The sequence below is a fragment of the Phytophthora cinnamomi genome, assembly GCF_018691715.1.
Source record: "Phytophthora cinnamomi strain GKB4 chromosome Unknown Contig61, whole genome shotgun sequence".
NCBI classification, from domain to species: domain Eukaryota; phylum Oomycota; class Peronosporomycetes; order Peronosporales; family Peronosporaceae; genus Phytophthora; species Phytophthora cinnamomi.
The window spans coordinates 359,553-383,684 of NW_027150994.1; the positions used below are offsets into that span (position 1 = coordinate 359,553).

Sequence of the window (24,132 nt, forward strand, 5' to 3'; positions counted from 1 at the left end):
CACCAACGTTTGACTTTTCTCATCTCCAAAGTGGAAAAAAGTTGTCGTGGCAATCTTCCAGCAAATGGTTCATCTACTTGCTACTGTGTATCGTATCGTGCGTGAGCCTCGTGGATTCATCCGCACATGACCAATAGCTGCCTGCCAGCGCACGCCATGAGGGATCCGTGAATTCATCTATCCATTTTTGGTCGCAAAGGATCGTGCGGGTGGATCCCTTCTGGCATTTGACACGACGTCGCGATGGCGCCGTACCAACCATTTCCCTGTTGTAGTGGGAATGGCAAGGATAGGTGTCGATAGGAAGGCTTCGCAGACACGAAGCACGTGACGCATCCGTAGCCACGTCAATCACGGTGGACAAGTAACACTCACCACCACCAAGAATACACAGGCCAGCAAATGGAGAAAATGGACTCCAACTCACCACCACCGCACAACGATGAAGAGCTGTAAGACAGCCGGTATCACTCCACAGGAGTCCACCGCAGGTCCGTCGCTCAAGCAGGTGGCGGTGCCAACTCGGCGACAACGGGCTCGGCGACTGTGCTGGGAGGCGGCCGGTCGGCCGGCGTGCACCAGCGGTCCGTTGGCGTGGATCCTCACGTACGTCTTCACCCTGGGCAACGTACTGACGGACCTGCCGCCCGCGGCTCAGCATGACGGTCTACGTGTCCACGTCCTTCCACGGCATTTCGCTGCTCGCGCCCTACGCGCTGTCGCTGCGGAACTTCCACCACCTGGACGAGTCCCTGTGGACGGTCTCGCAGCTTGTGGCTCGCTTCATCGCGAAGACGTGCGGGGTCTACACGCTCGTGCACGTTTTGGTCACGGGCGGCACCTACGCGACCGTCTCGATAGCGCACGACTTGGCCGCCAAGCTCAAACTGCACCTGTACTTGGCGTGCCTCTGGAACTCGCTGTACCGCGCGAGCGTCGACGAAGCCTCACGCCGAGTCTACCAGCGAGAGACCTTGGAAGGGGTCGAGAGGGGCTATGTGAACAATGCCCCGTACTGGCGGCGATACGTCCAGGCCGTCGGTCGATCCATGAACTTCACCGTGGTCGCCATGCTGGCCGCGAGTCTCGTGCACGTCTGCAGCGCGCTGGACATGCTGGACAGCAGCTTCGCGTCGCTCAAGTTCAGCGTTGCGAGCGTCGTGCTCAAGTCGGTCGTGCTCACGATCACCAAGCGAGTCGCGCTCAAGCGCGGCGGCACGCACCTCCGGAACATCTACGTGCTCACCGCCGTGCCCACCGTGCTGATCAACACGCAGGTGCGGCTGGTTCTGCTGCAGAACGCCAAGTCCGGGTCGTCCGTGAGGAGTTTCCTGGAGCTGGGCATGCTGGAGCACGTGATCCGCATCACCAAGGTCTGGCACCTTAAACATTCGCTCAAGCAGGCACCGAGACGCGGAGGCAAGCCGGTGTCCACGATTCGAGCGCGAGTCCGCCGGATCAGCGCCACTTTCCCCCTGCCGAACTCCGTAGCTGGACATGAGGTGCAAACCACGCGTCCGAGCAAACTGGTGCGTCGAGCCACGATCTTCGACTCGCACCAGAGCTTGCTGCACTTCCACGCCGCCGAGAGTCATGCCGACATGTGCTCCGAGTACATCGCGATCATCTGCTCCACGTCCATCTTCTTCTTCATACACATCACTCGAGGTTCGGCTGGCTCAAGACGAGCGAAGGCGGAGGCGTGGGCGAGTGGGAGGAGACGCTGCTGGCCGGCTCGTGGCAGGTGGGCATCGAGATCGTGGTCGACTTCGTTTGCTGCGTGTTCGAGCTGGTGAACGGCATCCCGCTGCAAGACTCTTAGAGTCTGGGAGCGTTTCTCGCCGCTGTGCTCACGTGCACCGCATTGGCGTCAGTATCCATTTCAACTGTGCTGTGTGCGCACGAGGCTGCTTCAACCAGCATGTGACCACGACCAAGCTCATTTCACACGTGCAGCTACATGCGGAAGTGTACATGTACTTGTCTTTCGTTGCCAACGGCCACCTTCGTGAGACGATTACGATCCACGGAGCATATATGAAGCTCAGCTCGACGATCACAGTCCAGGATGGAGTCATTCCCTAATCTACACAAGTCAAACATGTCACCGTCAAACTACAACACGCTGCTCCGGTCGGTGGTCTCGCGTCAATTAGCCGAGGCGAGTCACTCACTGCGCCATCTCCGTCACGCCACCAGCTCCGAAGTCCGAGAAATTGTGCTCACTTGTTGGTCGTGCGTCCTCCACCGGACGACTGCGTTGACAGCGAGGAGTTGAACGCACAAATGGACAAACTACTCGTGCTCGAGCTCCAGAACCGAAATACGGTCGTCGACGCCCAGGAACTTCCAACGATCCTGCCGTCCAACTCGCCCGACGCGCGCGGGTTCGAGCAGATTTCGCTGTGGAAGGGCGACATCACGACGCTCAAGGCCACGGCCATCGTGAACGCCGCCAATTCGGAGCTGCTTGTCTGCTTCCAGCCATCGCACAAGTGCATCGACAACGTGATCCACCACGTCTGCGAGCGGCGTGCCACGACCTCATGTCCCGCGAAGCACACGAAGAACCGAAGGACCACGCGCAGATCATGCCGGGCTTCGCACCACCGGCTAACTGCGTCCTGCACACTGTCGGCCCGCAGTTGCGTCGCGGTTCAACGCCGACTGCTTCGGAGCGTGAACAGCTTCTGTCGTGCTGCACGCGGTCACTGGACTTGCTGCTCATGACGATAGCTGAGAAGATCAAAGAGCGCGGGTCGATAGCAGTTCCGTGCATTTCGACGGGACTATTTGCATTCCCGAACGAACTGGCGGAGCCTTTGGCCGTGGACAGCGTGTTGGCGTGGTTGGCAGCGCACCGACAGCAGACTAAGGGGTGGAACGTGATCTTCGACACCTTTTTGAAGCTCGACTACGACCGGCCAAAGTGCCCTAGTGCTGTCGCGTTACTTCCTGCTCCGGTTGCTTCGTCCGTGGAGAGCGCACGCCGGACGCGGACTATCTGTTGGTGTCTGCTGGGGCTGATCTTTCAGCCTCGGCAGGGCGCTACTTTCGACTCCACCCGACTGTACGCAAAGCTCTGTCGGGTTTTCGTACGATGTACAACTTCATCGCGTTCCGGGACTGGGACGAACCACTCATGTGGGGGTTCTACTTCAAGAACGCCAGCATGATCTGGTTTGACTGGATGTGCTATCGCACCGTCCCGACGTACTCGCACTTGAAGGCCATCGTGGATCAGTTCGAGCATCGGGGGCGGGCTCCCCTTTCATCCAAACGACCAACGTCGACGGTCTCTTCGAGCAAGAAGGCTTCGGTCAAGGAGACTTCGGACGTATTCAGTGCGCCAAGCCGTGTTCCCAGGAAAGCGTGTGGGGCAGCAAGCCTTTCATGGAGAAGGGGCTCCAAAGCTTCAACCCGGACACGTACCGGATTGGAAACCCGGCGGATCTCCTGAGGTGCCTGAAGTGTGGAGGTCACATGTCCGCCTTCCTGCGAGAAGATGACACCTTTCTGAATAGCGGAGTGGCAGACGACCGCCCGATTTGAGCAATGGCTGGATCAAGTCATGGCGGTGCAACATTTCCGCAAGAAGCTCGTCATCTTGGAGGTGGGCATCGGGTTCAACACCGGTGTTCTGCGTATTCCAGATGATCAGCTAGCACTTCAAGATGGAATGCAGTTAGTGCGCGTGAACGAGGAGAAGCCAGAAACCCCCTTCCAGTGCCATGACGTTGAAATCATCGAAGACGCAACGGATACGCTGGACACAATGCAAAGTAGACCGTGGTCATTAGACAAAAGGTAGATTGACACCAATTTCACGTTGAATCATACCGTGTACTCTAATTGCAGTTGCGTCGAGTATTATGCAACTAATTTTGCGCGATTTCAACCATGAGATTCGAAGCTGCTGGGGCAAGAGCTCTCCCACCAACATGAAGGTGAGCTCGGAAGTAGCAGTAGGACCCTCGACTGCGTTCTCAGCGGTGGTAATTCAGGCTTTTCAGAAGAGGTGGGCTCGAATTCGGCGGCTGTGCGTTGGAGCAGCAGGACTGATACTGAAAGTGATACGACTGGCGCTAACGAGTGGACTACCCGTGTAGTTTCTCACGTACACCTTCACATTGGGGAATATCGTCACCGGAAAGTCTCCTGCCAGTCAGTTTGCTGCATATTCATTTGCATGACCGATACGGTCTCAACGGGTTCTCATTGTTTGTCGATTCTGGCGCCGTACGCGTTGTCATTGCGAGCTCTGAGGCGCTTAGACGGATCTGCAACCCGACTCCTTTTGAAGTTTTTGCAACAGACCTGATGGCTTTATCTCTTCGCACAGGCACGAGAACTGGGCACGGCGTATGCGATTATTTGGTCAGTTCAAGACTTTGCCACCAAATTCAAGCTGCACTTCTACATCACGTGCATTTGGAATTCACTGTATCGTGCTGGCGTCGACGAGGTTTCGCGTAGAATCTACCAGCGAGACACGGTGGAGGGAAGTGAAATAGGATATCAACAGTGCGTCGTATTGGAAACGCTACGCTCAAGTTAGTCGGACGGCAAATTTCACGGCTGTCGCAAGAATTGCTGCTCTTTTGTCCACGTGTGCTCTGCGCTAGATACTTTGGAGACCAACGCCGCACTGCTATTTTTTTAGCATCGCAAGCGTAGTCTTGAAGTCGATCATTTTATCGATTACGAAGGGGATTGCGTTGAACATGGCGGCGCACATCTGAGGAAGATCTACGTGCGTACAGGCGTTCTCACCGTACTCATTAACACCCAGGTACGCTTAGTTATGCTGCGCAGTGGGTCGGGGTCGTCCATTATAGGTTTCTTGGAACTTGGAATTCTTGCTTCTCTTGGAATTGCTCACGTAGCTGTCGTCACAACATGAAGTAGCTGTCAGACATTTCAAAATCACCTCCCAGACCTCCCAGCGAAGCGAGAAACGCCACTTCCAAACGCCCAATATGAGTCCTAGTCATGCTGTGCTACCAACGCGGCGGATGAAGCCGATGAAGTTCGGGGCAGCATGGAATCTGTGCTCGGCATTTTGAAGACCACCTTTGCGAAGAACAGAGATCTCACCAAAACAATGGGAGCGCTACAGAAAGACTAGGGGTTTATCAAGGCGATCCTGGTCTGACCAAGATCAAGAATCTCGCGGAAGAGCCCGATCTCATCAAAAACTTGCATAGAAACCCCTGACGCGTTAAAGACGGATCCTGATATCAAGAAGCTGGTGACCGCGGCGAAGGAGACCCCAGTCAAACTCACTCGGGCGGATTCCAAAATGCTTGTGGAGAAACTGGGAGTGCAGCAAGACATATTAGCGTACCAAGATTTTTATGGCTAGGGATGGGAGCACTATCAACCTTGTTCCTCGCACGTGCTATTTCGGAAATGATCACTGGGTAAGAGTAGATTGGATTCCGATCCAGGCCACCCCAATCCATTAACTACTGTAGTGTCAGTTTAACGATAGAGTTCTTTGGGATGTGATCTACATTTCTCTCATCGTGTTATTGTTTTCTTTAGAGTCTATCTCTACGATAACGACCATCTGGTAAAATCAATTGAAATGTTTGTACAACTGCTATCTACAGCTAAAACCATTGGAAAAGTGTCGTCGACGAAAGAGAAAGCATGCTTGCTGTCGAATTCATAGCTTAGGATTTAGTTTCAATACGGTTCCTACGACCAGATAAGTCTCGCGACGACCCCACAGCTGCACGAATTTGGTAAGCGAGTTCCAGTCATCATCAAACTGGGAGTGTCAGGTGTCGTTTCTCCGTCTTTTATCACCTACGGCCACCTTAGTTCGCTGTCGAAGCTTCTATTTGCGAAGTTCCAGGGGCTCTAACCAACACATGCCCGGGGCCCTTCCCAACTGTCATTTCTTGCTGTCAGTTGAACCCGCAGATCATCATCCTCCGAGAAGCCAACCCCACACAATTCAGAATCCTCTAGCTGCGTCATGCCATTGGTATCCGTCAAGCCGTCCATTAAATCACGTTCCGTCAGCCACACACTGTCCTTCTTCGCCATGAAGAGCTGCAACTCCTTCGAATCACATGTGATCGCAGCCAAGTTCTTCTGCGTCATCGCGACCTTCAAGCCATTCACCGACTTTTTCGTGTCAATGCCGATGGAGAATGCGTTGCCTGCCACGCCGACAATGCCACATTTGCGAGTCACCATGTTGTCGATTCTGGAATGAGAAGCCACTTGATTCCTTTGTTTTTATCGGAGTCAAGGCAACAGCGTTAAGGTGATTGATACGAAGCAACTTTTAAATAAAAAAATCGCTGAGGAGGTGAAAATTAGTGTTTTTTTTTTCTCCAGTCACTAGCGACTTTGCCCCCAAATCTTCTCTCTGCAGCGGCACTTACGCTGGCACTCCATTCCGTCGTCTAATTTAACTCCTCCAGTCGTAATTCGCGCGAGACACAAGGGAGACACCGAAGGAAACTATCTATGAGAGATGGCGGACTCATCAAGCTCATAAAATACACGTCTCGTGCGGTCCACCGCTCTTCCATTCTGACAGGCATTGTTCCTGCTGCACTGATAGCAAACTTAGAAGCGCGTGCATTCCAGCGTTATGGTCGATAGAGACGTTTACCGGTATTGTAGAATGCTGTAAACATACATAGTCCATAAACGAAGTTTCCTAAACATTTTAGGATTTAATTTACAACAGTTTGGTGTTGGATTATTCAACTTGATTCAGTCAACATGAGTCTCGATTCAGCCAATCGTATCTCTCTGTCCGCTCCGGCAAAGTGCGAGACATCAGACTGTTCATAACCGCGGCGCAGATGATTGCGTTCCGCGCCAACCGTCTCACTGCGAGCGGTCCACTTGCTTCCAGTATGCTCTGGAACCTTCGCGACTCGGCATCTCGAACGTCCCAGATCCGTCACACGTCGCAGGTTTTCCAGCCGTTGACAACTTCAACTTCTCTCACAATTGAATTGACAACCAAGTCAACAACAGCAGCAACAACAACCCCTGCCAGTAACCAGTAACCCCCTACTGAGCCCCACCACCACAGCTACAGCAACTGCAACAGACAGCGATGGAGGCCCAGACAAACCACGAGAAGAGCCGCTTGGACGCTATCGAGCGCAAGGTCCGAGACGTGCAGGACAAGCTGAACGCGCGACTCCCCGCCCAGTTCCGACACGTATCCGCCCTGGTGTGCGGCGCCAAGTGGCGGGTGCAGGCGCTCAGGCCGCAGGACGCCGCTGCTGCCGTCAAGAAGACGCGCCTGGAGCTCGGCGCCTTCGACTACCGCGTGAAGGAGCAGGCGGAGCAGCTCACGCGCTGCCTGCTGGAGCTGGACGACGTGCTGAGCCACGGCGACGCCGACGTCCGGAGCGCGCGCAAGGCGTTGGTGCTGTTCGTACAACAACTGCTGCTCCAGGCCGACGCCTTCAAGGAGCGCAGCGCCAAACTCAAACAGTTCGGAGAGGCCGTTCTGGCTGGCTTTGCGGACCAGGTGCCGTCGACGTCTTCAACGCCTAGCGACAGCGGCTCCGAGTCCGACGACATGCACGTGAAGGCGCTGTTCCAGGAGAGTGACGAGGAGGAGGAGGAGGACAGTGCATCGGAGGCTGAAGAAGAGGGAGTGGTAAAGCAGGAAGATGACGACGACGAAGAGATGGTGAAGGCTGCAGACGTCGAGGAAGACGAGTCCATGGAGCCCGAGGCTGAGGTCGACGAAGAGGCTGACGACGAAGCGGAAGACGACGACGAAGCGGAAGACGACGACGAAGAAGAAGAGCGGGAAATTGCACCGCCTCACAAGTCGCCGCGCATACAGCCCGGTGGCGACCGGCAGTCCCTAGAGATCGACATCAGCTCGCTGCCTGAGTGGCGGCCGTACTACCAACTGCAGCGTCGACAGGACGGCATCTACATCATCGCGCGCCTCAACCGCATCAACCCGCGCAACGTGCGCGTGCAGTGGAACGAGCATAACGGCGTGCTTCGGGTGAGCGGCTTCCGGTTGCCTACGCAGAAGGACATCTTGATGTCGCGCCTCAGTGGAGTCCCGACGTTCGGCCGCTTCGAGATCACCGAGCAGTTCCCGCGGCACATGCTCGACATGGAGGAGGCCACACAGCAGGTTTTCGAGGACGGCACGCTGCAGATTCGCATGCCATTTCGCATGGTGCGGCGGCCGATGCGATACCGTCCGGCGTCGTTCTTTCAGCCGCAGGACTGCTTTGTCCGGTAAGAACGTACCGTATGGCTACGAGAGTAGAGTACTGTAGTTAAGTAAGGCGGCTTGCTCTATACAATAGGATAGATCTCTCATACTCGACATGAACATACTGTTCAGTACTGAGGGTTTTTACCTTACGACATTCTTTCGCATCAGCCAAAACCATACCACAGTTAACCAGCGTCCCACGGTGAGTTGGCCTCTGATTATATTTTAATAAATTTAAAACGAGGTCCAAATGGAAAGGCGAATGTCCGAGTTGGCGTCAATGCACTACGCATACGGAAGCAAATACATGTACAGCGCGCGAGAAGACGCGAACAACGCCATGGAAGACAGCATAGAGCGTCGTGTGCAATGATACAACGATTAAGAATCCGGGTCGTCGAGATGGCAACGCAAAACTACAGTTGGCGGTTTGTTGCAAGTTACAGCATGTCTGGGCGATTGTTCGGTCAGACGGCTCGTTGTGACGACCTCTGCCGCGCTCCTTTTGATCCGTTGCTCCCTCATATGGTACTGAATTCGGTTTGCCACTTACTTAATAATGAAGATTTTTTTTTTTAAATTGCACTCGTTCCAGCGGAAAGGCAAGCACAGAGGGTAGTAGTTGCGCCCAAAATGCCCAAATCCATTAAAACAAGTTGTTGCCACGACCAAAATTATACTGTAGCGTTCACTGCTTCCTTCACAAACCCCGACGTTTTGGCTGTTCGAGCGCAATCCGGCCCCGCTCAGGCCCAAGCTGACGACAGCTCGTGGGATCCCTGGATGTTGCTGCAAGAAATCTGCCATTGTGGGTTGTCTATGCCCCCGCAACACACCGTCTGGCGTGCGGTCGAGAAGACACAGGCTCTTTTACCGTGTGCTGACTGCAAAATTAACCCTAATGAAGCACTCGAACAAATCGTACCGTGAGCGGAGCAACGATGGGGGCGACTTATTGCTCGGGCGTGAAAGCCTCAATGACGATGGTCTGCTGTAGTGCTGTTGTACCAAGATTCACAGGAGAACTCCGGTTGCGCGGGGGTAACGTAGGTTTTGTTGTGGGAATGTCTGCGTTGGCTCACTGTACATGTCCCGGTGCAGACCCTGAATCGTGTGTTGCTGTTCGCGTCTGTCGTTCTTGGTCGTCATGTGGCGCGGTTCATAGATGTCGCATCTCGGTCGACTCCACAATCCCTCGAGATCTTACAAACAGGCACTCTGGCATGCCCTCTTTGACACGGTGTACCTAAGGCTCTCAGCAAGGAGAAATAAGTACTCAAGTGAACACGTTTCCTCAACAAAAGAGTGCGCAAACTGTTTCAACCTCGTGGAATAGATACTTTCGGCTGAGAAATTCTAGCCAAATCAGCCCAAGGCACGAGCAGTGATAAGATATGTTGACAGGCAGGTCAGATTTTCCTCAATCCATACCTGTTAAATTTAGTATAGACCCTTTGCAACATTATAAACTATAAAAATCTGTTTGGATTTTCCCTTCAATGTACTGAAACTATTCCAGAAAGAGCTGTTTCTAGGCTCTCGCAGCACATTACAGAGCCGTATCGTGTACTTATCGTGTACGTATCGTGAACTTGAGAATCGTAGCTTGCGATGGCGTTGAAGTATGGGACTGAATACTGTACAGAGGCTGCACTGGTTTACAGCGTAAACCTTTACGCGGTGTGCTCGCCATGCTGGCCTCTGGCCACTGTTGCAGCAGGTGGATGGAAGCCCCATCTATCCCATCGAGGGATACGAGTACCTGGTATTACCAAGCGCAGCTCAACACATGGCAGCGTAGCACGCAAGTTCCGAAGTCTTTCCCGTCTCCGTTTTCGTCTCTGGCCTCGGCGCCAAAGTGCTCTCATTCTCAAATTTACTCGCCTGTGCTAGTATCTACAGAGGTTGACTCGTCATGGTGAACGCCAAGCTTGTACTTGCCTACGTTGGCCTGCTCGGTGCCGTCGCTCAGGCCGCGACCTGCTCGACTCTCGAGCAGAACGTCGACTACAGCGGTGCCAACGTTGGCAACGCCCAGAGCTCCTCGGCTAGCGGATGCTGCAACATTTGCGCCAGCAAGAGCGGCTGTGGTGCCTTCACCTGGACCAACTACAACGGCGGTACCTGCTGGCTGAAGAGCGGCAAGGGCACGGGATCGTCGAACCCAGGCGCCGTCTCTGGAGTCGTCCAGGCGTCGTCTTCTTCGACTTGCTCGACTCTCGAGAACAACGTCGATTACGGCGGTACCAACGTTGGCAACGCCCAGAGCTCCTCGGCCAACGGATGCTGCTCGATCTGCGCCGGCAAGAGCGGCTGTGGTGCCTTCACCTGGACCAACTACAACGGTGGCACCTGCTGGCTGAAGAGCGGCAAGGGAACGGCAACGTCGAACACCGGTGCCATCTCGGGCGTTGTGGGTTCCTCGACCTCGTCGTCCTCTACCTGCCCGAACCTTGAGAACAACGTTGACTACAGCGGTACCAACGTTGGCAATGCTCATAGCGCCTCCGCGAACGGATGCTGCTCGATCTGCGCCGGCAAGAGTGGGTGCGGTGCGTTCACCTGGACCAGTTACAACGGTGGCACCTGCTGGCTGAAGAGCGGCAAGGGATCGGCTTCGTCGAACCCCGGTGCCATCTCGGGCGTTGTTTCGGGATCTTCCTCGAACAACAACAACAACAACAACAACAACAACAACAATAGCGGTGGCTGGCACATGAAGCCTGTCAAGGTCATCCAGGCCCGAGTTCAGGGTGACGCTCCCGTTTGGCACCCGGAGGTGAGCCAGTGGCTGTCCAAGTACGGCTCCACCACGGACCAGCAGTACATGAATAACCTGGACACCGTCAACATGGCGTCCGTTGAGGGTGCGCTTATGTACGTGCAGGCCGAGGGCATCAACGTGAACGAGCAGTCGGTCAAGTGCCACCGCAAGAACGACATGCAGTACGTCGTGTTCTACGAGATGACCATTGTGCAGCCCACGGCCAGCATCAAGTACTACGCGAACCACAACCCCCCTGAGTACGGTGACTTCGTGGCCATGGACGGCGCTAAGTGCACCAACGCCGGCTCGGACCTGCCCCAGAGCTGCAAGCTCTACTACGGCCTTGGCGGCGCCCAGGACATCGGACCTAACGTCGGTTGCAACCCGCAGGGCTCAGACCCGCGTGCTCCGTACCCGGGTAACTACTGGTGCTCGTTCCCCAACTCGTGCGCCCAGAAGTACCGCAACGACAAGACGGCTGAGTGCAGGGCCCAGTACAACGGAGGCCTGTGCCCCATGGGAACGCAGCCTGATGGCATTAACTGCACGTACAATTACAAGATTCTGGGCTACCTGAATATCGACGACCTGGTCGGTATCACCAAGATGGGCTACAGTAACTACCAGCAGTTCTGCCAGGCCGGCGGCATTGAGTTCAAGGCCAAAAACACCGGCCACGGATTCGAGGTGGAGCAGAGCCTCGACTTCTGGAAGAACCCCGGTGACCAGAACGCCAACTCGAACCGTGCTGCGCAAATGGTGAGCACGTACAACCAGTTGGTCAGCAGTGGCAGGAACGCCAACATGAGCCCCCTGCCGTCGATCTCGAGTCTGACCGGTGCCAACCCCAAGTGCTACGAGAACAGCGCCGCGTGCGCGCGCTCCAAGTACGGCTGCAGCCGTTCGCTGTACTCGCAGATCTGCTCGGTGTGCAACTCCCCCGGGGCTGGTTGCGAGGCTGCCCCAGCCGGCTTCTCGTTCCCCAACCTGTAAATGTCTACGGGATCGAGCTAGAGTGCTCTCATAGAGACAACTACTCGTTCTGTTCATAGCGGGTTAACCACCGTGGACGCATCAATGACTGCGATTCTAAGCAGTATGGAAGTGAGAAAATCCAAACAGTGCGTCAGTCAAAACATGTTCATTTCGACACTTCTGCTGGCACTCTCATGCTGCATTTTTGTGAATATTGTACTCAGCACATGTATTTTTGCTAATACTAATAAGTCTGAGGATATAACTTGGTTTCTATGAAAGGAGAGATCGTACACTATTTTGCTCGCGTCGACCGCCAAACGATGCACCCTTAGGCGAATAATATGAACGTTGTACGCTACTTGGCTTTTGAGAATAATGTCTATGTCTTCGTTAAGTAGCTACATTTATTATGCATTCCATCCGTCACGTCTTATGCAGTGCATGTGCTCTAGGAAAGACGACTCTTATCGTGATAGCCTTTCGCTGAAAGGCTACAATGGTTACAATGGTGTCCTAGAATTTTATCGTTTTGATCTTTATCGCGGCATGTAACGCCAAGCGCATTCAGGACAAACTCTGCTTACCTCCCACATGAGATACTGTATTGCCATGCCTATCGCTTCGCGCGAGTAATTTATAATACGGCGCTATCCATTTTCGCCAGCTCATTGAAAATATGCTGTGTAGATAGCGTCAAAGGCGTGAATCTAAACATGAATTCGACCACACGTTCGTTGTCGCCTAAGCTGACAGGCAACTAGGTACAAGTGGTAAATGGATTTTCGGTTTTAAATGTTTACAGACGAAGCTAGCAGTTTTCTGCCTCGAATATCGATGCAACGTACGTGTACTCCATACCGGTAGCAGGATAAACTGCCTCTTCATGACGAAAAACCTCTCGTCGACATCGCTCCATTCTGTCTTGCGTTTAACGAGCACCATCACAGATGAAGCGAGATTCAGGTACATGTAGAAATATCCACTCAGGCTGGCAGTCAGCACGGCGAGAAGGCGGTGCTGTCGACGCCGCCGTTGGCATTGTTGACCTCTGACCTCAAATTCGGTCCAGTCTGGCGTGACGTTGAGATGTCGAGCGCGACCGCACTTTTTGTGACTGCCCCAACGTGTCAACGATGCTGTACTGGATCCTTCACGTTTTCCTATGCAGCCACCTGTCCGTGTCTGGGCTACCCGATTCAACGTCAGATGCAAGCAGACCCTGGTGGGCGGAGGAGGCAACGAGCTTGCTTGCGTGAACTCTCGGCGCGACGATGGTCCCTATCACAGTGTTGTCTTGGGAAGAATCGCCTCTAATCGTCCAGCAAAGTTGCTGGAGGATTCCGGTGGCATGACCACTTTACTGTTTGTGGATCCCAATGCAATGGCCGCAGGATTGCGGATCGTCTTGACGTCCGAAGCTCTCTCGCTGCGGCACGGCGAATGCCCTGACGGCGACGCCAGGTGGCAGCTTTTCTCACGCAACCCGATCCTTTTCGTGCGTTTGCAACTGTTGATGAGCTGGCAGAGATCGGCTCAAATCTGTCGTCAAGGGCCAAGTGGCTGGCTAGCACAACACTCTGTGCAAGCGATGGGGATAGTCTCCTCGCGTACCAACATCAAAGTGCCGAAATTCAACACATGGGAGCGTAGCAGACCAGCCCTCTGTGAAGCCTTTCCCGTCCTCGTCCTCAGACCCCCAACACTAATGCTCTCATTCTCCAATTCACTAGCACTCGCCAGTACCGTTTAGAGAACCAGCAGCCATGCTGACCGCTAAACTTTTGTTCATCTCCGCCGCTCTGCTCGGTGTCACCGTCACGGATGCCGCGACGTGCTCGACTCTGCAGCAGAACGTCGACTACAGCGGAGCCGACGTCGGCAGCGCCTACAGCGCCTCGGCCAACGGATGCTGCAACATTTGCGCCAGCAAGAGTGGCTGCGGTGCGTTCACGTGGACCAACTACAACGGCGGTACCTGTTGGCTGAAGGCCGGCAAGGGCACCGCCAAGTCGAACCCCGGCGCCGTGTCCGGCGTGGTGCAGACGTCGTCTTCTTCGACGTGCTCCACCCTGGAGAACAACGTCGACTACAGCGGCACTGACGTCGGCAGCGCCACCAGCGCCTCGGCCAGCGGTTGCTGCAGTATCTGCTCCGGCCGCAGCGGCTGCGGTGCCTTCACCTGGACCAACTACAACGGCGGTACCTGCTGGCTGAAGAGCGGCAAGGGCACCGCCAAGTCCAACCCCGGCGCCGTGTCGGGTGTCGTCCAGGGGGGATCTACGTCCACCCCGGTCACCCCGTCGGGCTCGGTTGCGGCCACGGACCCCACCCAGGCGTCCTACCCGCTGTCTGCTTTCGCCATCGGTGACTGGGGCACCACGCCCTACAAGGGCTCATGCTGCTCGCGCACCAACTCGTACAACAACTACGATGTGGTCGCCGAGGACGTCGTGGCCAGCCTGATGAACACCCAGGCTGGCAACTCCCCCGTCAAGCCCAAGGTGATCATCGGCCACGGTGACAACTTCTACTGGACGGGCATCAACAGCGCCTCCGGTCGTGACTCGCAGTTCACGCAGACGTTCGAGGAGAAGTTCAACGGCGCCAATATCAAGACCATCCCGTGGGTGAACGTGCTGGGCAACCACGACTACGGTGGTGCCAGCTACGTGTGCGAGAACGGCGCGCGCTGCGCCAACACGGCCGCGATTCTGCAGGGCATCGACAACAAGTTCAACTGGCAGGCGAGCTACACGAGCCCCAACGACAACCGCTGGATCCTCAAGGACCACTTCTACGTCCACCGCATCGAGGACGCCGCCACGGGCATCAGCATCGACATCTTTAACATCGACACCAACGACGCCGACATCCACGGCGCCAGTCAGATCTGCTGCCAGTGCTACGGCTACTCGAACGGCGACAGCGCCACCTGCCGCAACGTCGGTCGCGGTCACCAGTACTGCATCGGAGGTGATACTGCTGCATACGACAGCTGTGTCGCTAAGTTCAACGCATGGGGTGACAGCTCGCGCGCCCAGATCGCTGAGAAGGTGAAGCAGTCTACTGCTACCTGGAAAATTGTGAACAGCCACTACAGCGCCTACAACCACTACGTCGAGTACAACATGAAGAAGTGGTTCGATATCCTGCGCGGCTCGGGTGTGCACGTGTGGCTCAACGGCCACACGCACGGCGAGAAGCACGACTATTCCTCGTCGCTGGGCATCCACTTCTTCGAGAACGGCGCCGGCGGTGGCATCCAGAAGGAGTCTGCCAGCGGCATCCCGGCGTACGCCGCCCCGTACGTCAAGAACCTGTGGACGTACGGCAGCAACGAGTACGGCTTCATGTCGCTCCAGGCGTCCAAGAACTGGATCAAGATGCAGTACCACACGGCCGACAACAACTGGCAGTTCGGCCAGAACTTCCAGAGCACCAAGGTTGGCGGCGTGCAGACCAAGCACTGCTGGTACATTCCGGCCGACGGCACGCAGGGTCGCAGCTGCTAAGGTGCTGGGCCTGTTCTCTCATGTAGAAGGAGCTTGTGAATGGCTTAGTTGCAATTTGACACGCATTGTTACATGAACCTCAATAATCCACTTCGTACTCGCGTACCTGGGATGTTTCCAACTACTAAAAGAATGGGTTTTTAAAGATTATCGATCATGTTCATGTTTACCATCTACGTTATCGTACAAGGTGTGGTCTGGCATCTTTACCATACAAAGCAGTCCTGCGGCTGGAAGAACGACGCCGGACGGTATCGCATCGGCCGCCGCACCATGCGAAATGGCATCCGAATCTGCAGCGTGCCGTCCTCGAAAATCTGCTGTGTGGCCTCCTCCATGTCGAGCATGTGACGTGGGAACTGCTCGGCGATCTCGAAGCGACCGAACGTCGGGGCTCCGCTGAGGCGCGACATCAAGATGTCCTTCTGCGTGGGTAGCCGGAAGCCGTTCACCCTAAGCACGCCGTTGTGCTCGTTCCACTGCACGCGCACGTTGCGCGGGTCGATGCGGTTGAGGCGCGCAATGAGGTAGATGCCGTCCTGTCGACGCTGAAGCTGGTAGTACGGCCGCCACTCAGGCAGCGAGCTGACGTCGGTCTCTAGGGGCTGCCGGTCGCCACCGGGCTGTATGCGCGGCGACTTGTGAGGCGGTGCAATTTCCCGCTCTTCTTCTTCTTCGTCGTCTTCCGCTTCGTCGTCGTCTTCTGCTTCGTCGTCAGCCTCTTCGTCGACCTCAGCCTCGGGCTCCGTGGACTCGTCTTCCTCGACGTCTGCAGCCTTCACCATCTCTTCGTCGTCGTCATCTTCCTGCTCTACCTCTCCCTCTACTTCAGCCTCCGATGCACTGGCCTCCTCCTCCTCGTCACTCTCCTGGAACAGCGACTTCACGTGCATGTCGTCGGACTCGGAGCCGCTGTCGCTGGGCGTCGACGGCGCCTGGTCCGCAAAGCCAGCCAGAACGGCCTCTCCGAACTGTTTGAGCTTGGTGCTGCGCTCCTTGAAGGCGTCGGCCTGGGGCAGCAGTTGCTGCACGAACAGCACCAGCGCCTTGCGCGCGCTCCGGACGTCGGCGTCGCCGTGGCTCAGCACGTCGTCCAGCTCCAGCAGACAGCGCGTGAGCTGCTCCGCCTGCTCCTTCACGCGGTAGTCGAAGGCGCCGAGCTCCAGGCGCGTCTTCTTGACAGCAGCGGCGGCGTCCTGCGGCCCGAGCGCCTGCAGCCTCCACTTGGCGCCGCACACCAGGGCGGATACGTGTCGGAACTGGGCGGGGAGTCGCGCGTTCAGCTTGTCCTGCACGTCTCGGACCTTGCGCTCGATAGCGTCCAAGCGGCTCTTCTCGTGGTTTGTCTGGGCCTCCATCGCTGTCTGTTGCAGTTGCTGTAGCTGTGGTGGTGGGGCTCAGTAGGGGGTTACACTGGTTACTGGTAGTGGTTGTTGTTGCTGCTGTTGTTGACTTGGTTGTCAATTCAATTGTGAGAGAAGTTGAAGTGGTCAACGGCTGGAAACCTGCGACGTGTGACGGATCTGGGACGTTCGAGATGCCAAGTCGCGAATGTTCCAGAGCATACTGGAAGCAAGTGGACCGCTCGCAGTGAGACGGTTGGCGCGGAACGCAATCATCTGCGCCGCGGTTATGAACAGTCTGATGTCTCGCACTTTGCCGGAGCGGACAGAGAGATACGATTGGCTGAATCGAGACTCATGTTGACTGAATCAAGTTGGAGCATCCAAGTTGGATGATCCAACACCAACTGTTGTAAATTTTGGGAATTTTCGTTTATGGATTATGTATGTTGGCAGCTACCGCAAATTCTACAATGAACGTCTCTATCGACCATGACGCTGGAATGCAAAGCGCGCCTGACTAGCAAACGCTTTGCGCTCTTGAATCGACGAGCGACGCTACCAAGAACGAAGAGAGGAGCGTGAAGACAGCTATCGCCAAAGGGATGACTGTAAATCTGGTCTACCGAAGCTACAGGTCCAGGTGTTGTTGAAGAGGGGAGGATCGCGGACTGTGAAGAAATGATATCTGTTGGGCTGTTGCCAGCGAGAGACATCGACTTCATGACTGTATAAGTACCTGATGAATACCGCGGTGTGATCAAGTTCCGCGCGTTCGGCCCCGCTCGTCAGAATATGTTAGTATTATTTTCGGCGGATCAATGAGGTGCTTGAAAAGGCTTGAAGAGAGTTCATTGGTGTGCGTGGACCATAAATCACAATACGATACGGATACCGACGTGAACATTGTAACCTTACAACATGCGTAATTTTCTCGCCTCTGACCTGTATCCCTTTCGTCTCAATAGTCCCCACGGTTCGCCCTCCACACCTAATTTGGCGAGCGTGTTGGTGACGGTCGCGCTGATCATGCCCCCTCTCCACACGTTCTCTTCAAGCATGCTTGTTGTGGGCTCGCACGGCTCGTTCATGATGACGGCCTAGTTTTCATACGCAGTAATCGTTGGTGCTGGTTCTCCTCAGCCACACTACTTGAGTCCATCTGCACTTTTCAAGAGATTCAGCCCAAGAATCAAAATAGTACTAAGTATGCACGCGTTCCGTGGTGTCATGCTATTCGCCGTGCTCTTCGTTGCGAACACAAATGCTGCTCTGTGCGACAACATCCCTCGGACACGGCTGCTCAATCGCTTCGTTTGCACAAGACCATTGACATTACGGACACCGAACGCAGCACAACGATTGAAGAGAGGGTGAACGTACTAAGACTCTCGGCGATCATCGGGCTAGCGTCGAGGGTGAGCCCTCGGGCTCAAAGCCTAGCGTTCAAAATGTGGCTGATGTCCAGAACGCACCCGAAGGACGTTTTCAGCTTGTTGCGGCTCGGAGAGAAAACAATGAGACTCGACGACAACCCGCAGCTACTGGAGTGGTTCAGGTATGGCGAACGGTACAAGACGAGCACGAAGAAGCCGTTCCGGTACGACGAAGCGTACAAGCTGCTGAAGGAGACGAGGACACAGGACGGAGACCTGGCTCAGCTCTTCGAAAGTCTCAAAAGAACCTCGGATCTCAAACAGCTCGGAACGAAGTTGCAGTCTTCCCACTTCGACGACATGATCGCCCACGAGGTGAGGCCGGATGCGCTTGTAAGTCAGATGGGGATTGTAGACAGCTCTTCAACGCTCCCGAAGGGCAATCCGAGGCGCCAGATCGACGAGGACTATAACTTCGCATTTTTGAAACACCTGCATCAGAAACAACGTGATCAGGAATGGGACAAGTTCTTCACCAAGCACGAGAAGGCCACAAAGGAGGTCTGAGGCAAAACAAAATAGCAAACAGTAAGACGAATGAGAGCACAAGCCTATCCCTTTCGGCTCGGAAATTAACCCTGTCAACAACAATCCCTCGCTTACCACCCGGCGCCGTCGATCTCCTTGAGCAGGGACTGGATGAAGGCAACGCCGAAACCGGTTGCTCGCTCGTCGTCGCCAGTGAAGGACGGGAAGGCCATGTCCACGTGAAGCCACTTGCCGGTCTGCTCGAACTCGCCCAGGTGGTTGGCGATGAACTGGCCGGCGCACGAGACCTGCGCGTTGGCGCGGTTCTTGACCGAGTTCTTCATGTCCGCGACGGTGCTCTTGAACTCGGGGCGGTGGAACTCGGGCGCGTACGGCATGGGGTGCACGAGGTCGCCGGAGATCTTGCCGGCCTTGACGGCCAGGGCCTCGAGCTGCTCGTCGTTGGTGTAGATGGCGCCGATGCGGTTGCCCGTGGAGATGCCCTGTGCGCCTGTGAGCGTGGCCATGTCCACGATCACCTTGGGGTTCAGGTGCTTGACGGCGTACGCGACGCCGTCGGCCAGCACGAGGCGGCCCTCGGCGTCCGTGTTGTTCACCTCGACGGTCTTGCCCGAGTACATGACGAGCACGTCGTCCACGCGCGTGGCGTCGGAGCCCACCGAGTTCTCGGCCACGCACAGCACGGCGTGCAGCGGCGTCTTGTCCGTCGTGTTCTTGGCGTGGCACGCGGCTTCGAAGGCGGCCAGCAGCGCCGCGGCACCGCCCATGTCGCGCTTCATGCCGACCATGATGCCGCCCGTCTTGATGGACAGGCCGCCCGTGTCGAAGATGATGCCCTTGCCCACCATGGCCACACCCTGGGCGTCCGCGGCCGCGCCTTCAGGCACGTGGCTCAGACACACGAGCGCGGGCGCGTGCGTGGCCGCCTTGCCCACGCCGTAGATGCCGCCGAAGCCCTGCTCGCGCAGCGCGTCGCCCTGGATGACCGTGATCGTGGCCGCCGTGCGCTGCGCCACCGCGCGTGCCTCGGCCACGAAGGCGTCCGAGTGCAGCTCGTTGGGCGGCGCGTCCACGAGGCGCGCGGCAAGCTGGACGGCGTCCGCCGTGTGCTGCACGAGCGCGCGCTGCGCGTCCGACAGCGGCGTCTGGTACACGACGTGCAGCTTGTCCGGCGTGGCACGCGGCGACGTGGCGCCGGGCAGCGCGTTGCTGCGCTGCTGCTTGTGCTCGTACAGCGGCGCGGCGCGCGCCACCGCCGCGCCCGCCGCGAACCACGTGTCCGTGTGGCCCGGCAGCATGAGCACGACCAGCACGACGTCGTCGTCGTCTGCGGCGTCTGCAGCGCGCACGGGCGCGCTGTGGCTTTTGACGAAGGACGAGATGGCGTGCGGCCGCGCGGCGCTGTTGGCGCGCGAGACCTGCGTGGGCAGCGCGTGCAGCGTCACGGGCAGCGCGCCGGCGTCTGCGGCCAGCAGCAGCTCCGCCGTGGCGCCGCTGTCCGCGCCCGGCCGCAGCGTGGCCAGCGCGTGCTGCAGCAGCTGCGGGTTGGCGCCCGCGGAGAAGCTCACGCCGCGCGCGGACGCGGCCACGAGCGCCTGCTGCAGGAAGCTGTCGGCCGCGCCCTGCGCCTGCAGCGTCTCGAGCGCGCCCACGACCAGCACGCGGTTCACGCGCTGCTGCAGCGCGGAGAGGGCGGAGAAGCGCACCATTGACAAGAGGGAGGAGGAAGAGCAGGAGGAGTGAGGTCTGCTTGGTGGATCGGAGACTGACGTGGTGCGTGCCGGAAGATTGCAAAGCGTGGGGAGGGACGGCACGCGCGTTGAAGTGGAGACGCATAGAGGAGGAGAGATGCAGGAGGGTGACACCTCTCCCTGTGGACGAACGGAGTTAGAGACGCGGGCGGGTGGATGTCACGTGGAGCAGAGGCGCGATGTATGACAAGACAGCACGCAAGACACCTGCAAGTAGCCACGCCGAGTCCATTGAGCTCCTTCTTGCCATGCCGAACAGCGAAGCTTCATGGGGGCAACGCGCAATTTGTTAGGAGCGGTTGTCTTACAAGGCGCAGTCTTGTTGAGGCGCCCTGGGAGTAGGAGGTAGGGGGCGACTTGATGCGAATGAACTGCGGAGCCCCGGCATCACTGACAGTCGTGACTTGAGGGAGGAGAGCGTCGGACGTGACTTCGCACAGGACTGCCATTCCAATGAAGGAACCTTGCACTCAGTCAGCGTAGCCGTACTGGAACGTGGAGGAGAACACCTTTCCGGAGACGCTGTCGTGTCCTCAAACTATGATCACGTTCTTCGTCCACTCTGTCGTCGCCGCCGCCGATCGCGAGTTGAGCCGAGCAGTGAAGGATAATTTCCCGTGGACCAACAGGCTGTCGTTTAGTTTCGCCAAGCCTTGCCAGATAGATAGGCCAGAGCTCGTGCACCGGAACCGCACTGGTAAGCTCAGTCGTTCAGGAGATCGCGGTGTGTGCCGCTGAAAAGTGTTCATAAGAGTCATTAAGTTCGAGAAGCAGGATGGTCAGCAGCACGTGCTGCTGTGGGTCGTCATGAATGAGTAACTTGACCAGGACTTGGGCACAATCATGAGAGTCGCCAGTAGGGGAAGGATCGCACAATGAGAACTTCGTCGCCAGTGAACCGCGATGCACCGGCTGATAGCTTCATTACAACGTCGTCGTGAAGTAAGTCGTTACTTGAGATCCCGGTGATCGAGATGACGGCGTTCCATGCACCTGCCGGGACGAAATACCACTGATGTAGACCACAGATCATCATTGTGGTGGGTCGAACCACCGAAACGTATCGGTTAGACAGTGATATTGCTTGAACACCAGCAGTGACCAAGGGTCCCGACGTAGGGTGCGCTTTGAGCCCGAATTGCGTTCGTTGAACCCAGGCAGAATCTTTGCTTTGCAGGCCTCGATATCCATCGGACGGCGTCCCGCTGGCTTCTTCGCTCCGTTGCTCAATACTGTACAGTTTCGTTGGTTAATCGTTATTTTGGCAAAACAGATTACAAAGCTTAGTTATAAACTCGTTTTTATTGGGGTGAACTCAGAATTAAGGCTTTAGTCTGATTTGCAAAAGTCTGTTCTGTGAGGGCTAAACCTCGGATTTGCATCGTTGATACAACCGAGAATGGCGGGATGCAGCAAACCAGACATGTGTTCATGGTAAGTCGATTATATAAATCGGAGTCGCCCAACCCCGATTTATGTAAACTACAATTCTATTTTAGAGGTCTAAAATTGCTGTGCACGCCAATGACTAGACCGCAAAAACGTGAATACAGTTACCGTATAGGCGGACCACTGCTTCCTTGTAATGGCTTGTCCAGAGTTGCCAAATGGGCTTGCCAACGTGCAGTACTGTACTGTACAACTTTACATGGAAGCTTAGAGGAATGTTGTATGGATACGTCGTCTCAGTGATTCTGCTCCACATTCCTAATATTTCGCGGCTTCACTGTTGTCATAGCACTCCTGGTATTTATTTGTCGAGATGTGCCGCACATCAGGTGCGTCCACTTGGTGCATTTTGATACGTACCTCCTCCAACACCTTTAAAACGGCCTTGAAACACTGATAAATCGGTCGCTCGACATGACATGCCATGTCGTTCGAATCGGCTGCACACCGCCGTCATATCTGTCCGTGGTGACGCCGACTGCGTTGGAATCACCACGGTGTTGTCTCATCAACCCACGGTTGTGCCTTCTTCAGTGGCTTTGAGCAGAAAGAAGCCACACAGCTTCTTTGTCTAAACCGCAGGAAGCACCGTTTTCAAAGCACCGACATGTATTGTCCGTCTAAATAGGCGGCCTTAAGCTGAGCTTATAAAGCGGTTAGGGTTACATTATTCAACGCACCAAGCTCAGTTAATCAAGGCACTCATGCCACTCAATACAACATCAGTATAATACAATCTATCACTCGAAAAACCACAGACTCTATTCATTATCTGTGTGATGGTATCCCGAGCAATGCGCAATTGGGGGGGGGGGATGCACTAAGAGATACTGTCGCCCGAATGGGTTAATACCACGTGGCTACTTGCTGCTGCGTTCCCGTCGATTTGGTTTCTTTCAGCGGAGCCCAACCTTCTCGAACTTAGTAATCCAGCGCCGGACGCTGCGTTCATGACTTGCAAATAGCGTCCCCCCATTTCAGCATCCGTACCACATATGTAGACTAAGACAACCGCCCTCTATCGCAGATCGTCGGAGCAGGTCATCTTAAAGACAGTTACTCTCCGAAAGGCCAGGAAAATCACCGCAAACTGAGGCGGTCGGCTTATTCCGGAAGACTATCACCGCATCAATACCTTTTGATCGGTCCAACTAATCCCATGTTGCCTTAATCGTCTCTAGACTTCTCTTAATACGAGTCAGTTTACCTATCCCCATGGCCTGTTGGTTTGCTACTCGGAGTATAAGAGTCCGCTTTGGACAATCTGACTGAAAGGCAGCATACTGATAAACCGGGTCATTTTCTACCAGGATTCTCCCTCCCGCATCTTCAAGTTGTGTCCACAGCAAGCTTGAACCCAGAGATCACTGCAGGGCTCCTGAAAACCAGCAGCGTGACAAGAGGTGGGGATAAGAGGAAAACGTTCATGAGAAGCATACAACGTGCATGGTAAGGTCTGTAGGAGACCGAAATGGCGACTGTACGTTTGCACTGTAGGGGCAGGTCTCTGGGAGCCGGAAGATGTGAAATATACTAGTATTCCCCGTCACTCTATCTATCTTGAATCCTACCTTCCGGTTACTGGCTCCAATGATCCCCTCAACGCCACACCCTGTCGCGAATTGGCAGCGCAGTCGATAACATAGCAACAGATTATCACCAGTTTCCAAATTGCTTCGCACACGACACCACGGTTCAGTACCCACACTTCACCAGGACATCATGAACAAGTGGTTGCTCCTGCTGGTGCTCTCGCTCACGCTTGTCGTGTCGAATGACGCTATCATACCGCGGTGCCCGCAGCCGCTTCCGAGAGCAAGTTGACCAAGTTGCATGTTCAGGGCTTGGGTGAGATCGCTCCGTGGTATCAAGTCGACTGATAACGCAGCAGACGAAGAGAGGGGCGGGGCAGGGTTCATCCAAAAGCTGGAGACTGCGCTGTCCAAAACCAGCATTGGGCAAATTTTGAAGGCCAGAGAACAAGTGAAGCTTGCAGAGAGGGAGGCGCTGGTAAAAAACTTCGTCAGCAGCGGGGCCTGTTTCAAAACCTTCTATGCCAACAAGGTCACGTACAATGAAATGGACAAGGCGCTGGGTATCAGCAACCTTAAACTTCCGAACCAAAACGCTGCAGTACTTGTTCCCGAGTACGGAACGTTGTCACGCTACTCACGTTT

The 24,132-nt window shown here is 55.6% G+C and overlaps 6 protein-coding genes across 7 annotated transcripts; 4 read left to right on the forward strand and 2 right to left on the reverse strand.

Moving 5' to 3' along the window:
• Positions 1-659: 659 nt before the first annotated feature.
• On the forward strand, positions 660-1,822 carry IUM83_17569 (uncharacterized protein; the record flags this gene model as incomplete). Its single annotated transcript, XM_067942526.1, has 2 exons — positions 660-1,529; positions 1,685-1,822. The coding sequence occupies 2 exons, from the start codon at positions 660-662 to the stop codon at positions 1,820-1,822; spliced, it is 1,008 nt and encodes a 335-aa protein (XP_067787343.1).
• Positions 1,823-2,286: 464 nt separating this feature from the next.
• On the forward strand, positions 2,287-3,552 carry IUM83_17570 (Appr-1-p processing protein; the record flags this gene model as incomplete). 2 transcript variants are annotated; one of them, XM_067942528.1, is made up of 2 exons in its annotated part: positions 2,287-2,548; positions 3,245-3,552. In XM_067942528.1, 2 exons carry the CDS (start codon positions 2,287-2,289, stop codon positions 3,550-3,552), a joined length of 570 nt encoding a protein of 189 aa, XP_067787402.1. The 2 variants fall into 2 exon arrangements, with proteins under 2 accessions (XP_067787402.1, XP_067787403.1); XM_067942527.1 differs by lacking the exon at positions 3,245-3,552 and adding an exon at positions 2,646-2,683.
• Positions 3,553-7,090: 3,538 nt separating this feature from the next.
• On the forward strand, positions 7,091-8,254 carry IUM83_17571 (BAG domain; the record flags this gene model as incomplete). Its single annotated transcript, XM_067942529.1, has 1 exon — positions 7,091-8,254. The coding sequence occupies one exon, from the start codon at positions 7,091-7,093 to the stop codon at positions 8,252-8,254; it is 1,164 nt and encodes a 387-aa protein (XP_067787404.1).
• Positions 8,255-15,693: 7,439 nt separating this feature from the next.
• On the reverse strand, positions 15,694-16,845 carry IUM83_17572 (BAG domain; the record flags this gene model as incomplete). The annotated part of the gene is made up of 1 exon (XM_067942530.1): positions 15,694-16,845. One exon carries the CDS (start codon positions 16,843-16,845, stop codon positions 15,694-15,696), a length of 1,152 nt encoding a protein of 383 aa, XP_067787410.1.
• A 1,436-nt stretch (positions 16,846-18,281) lies between these two features.
• Positions 18,282-18,773, forward strand: IUM83_17573 (RxLR effector protein; the record flags this gene model as incomplete). Its single annotated transcript, XM_067942531.1, has 1 exon — positions 18,282-18,773. One exon carries the CDS (start codon positions 18,282-18,284, stop codon positions 18,771-18,773), a length of 492 nt encoding a protein of 163 aa, XP_067787405.1.
• Positions 18,774-18,865: 92 nt separating this feature from the next.
• Positions 18,866-20,464, reverse strand: IUM83_17574 (Metalloprotease family M17; the record flags this gene model as incomplete). Its single annotated transcript, XM_067942532.1, has 1 exon — positions 18,866-20,464. One exon carries the CDS (start codon positions 20,462-20,464, stop codon positions 18,866-18,868), a length of 1,599 nt encoding a protein of 532 aa, XP_067787400.1.
• Between the last annotated feature and the right edge of the window lie 3,668 nt (positions 20,465-24,132).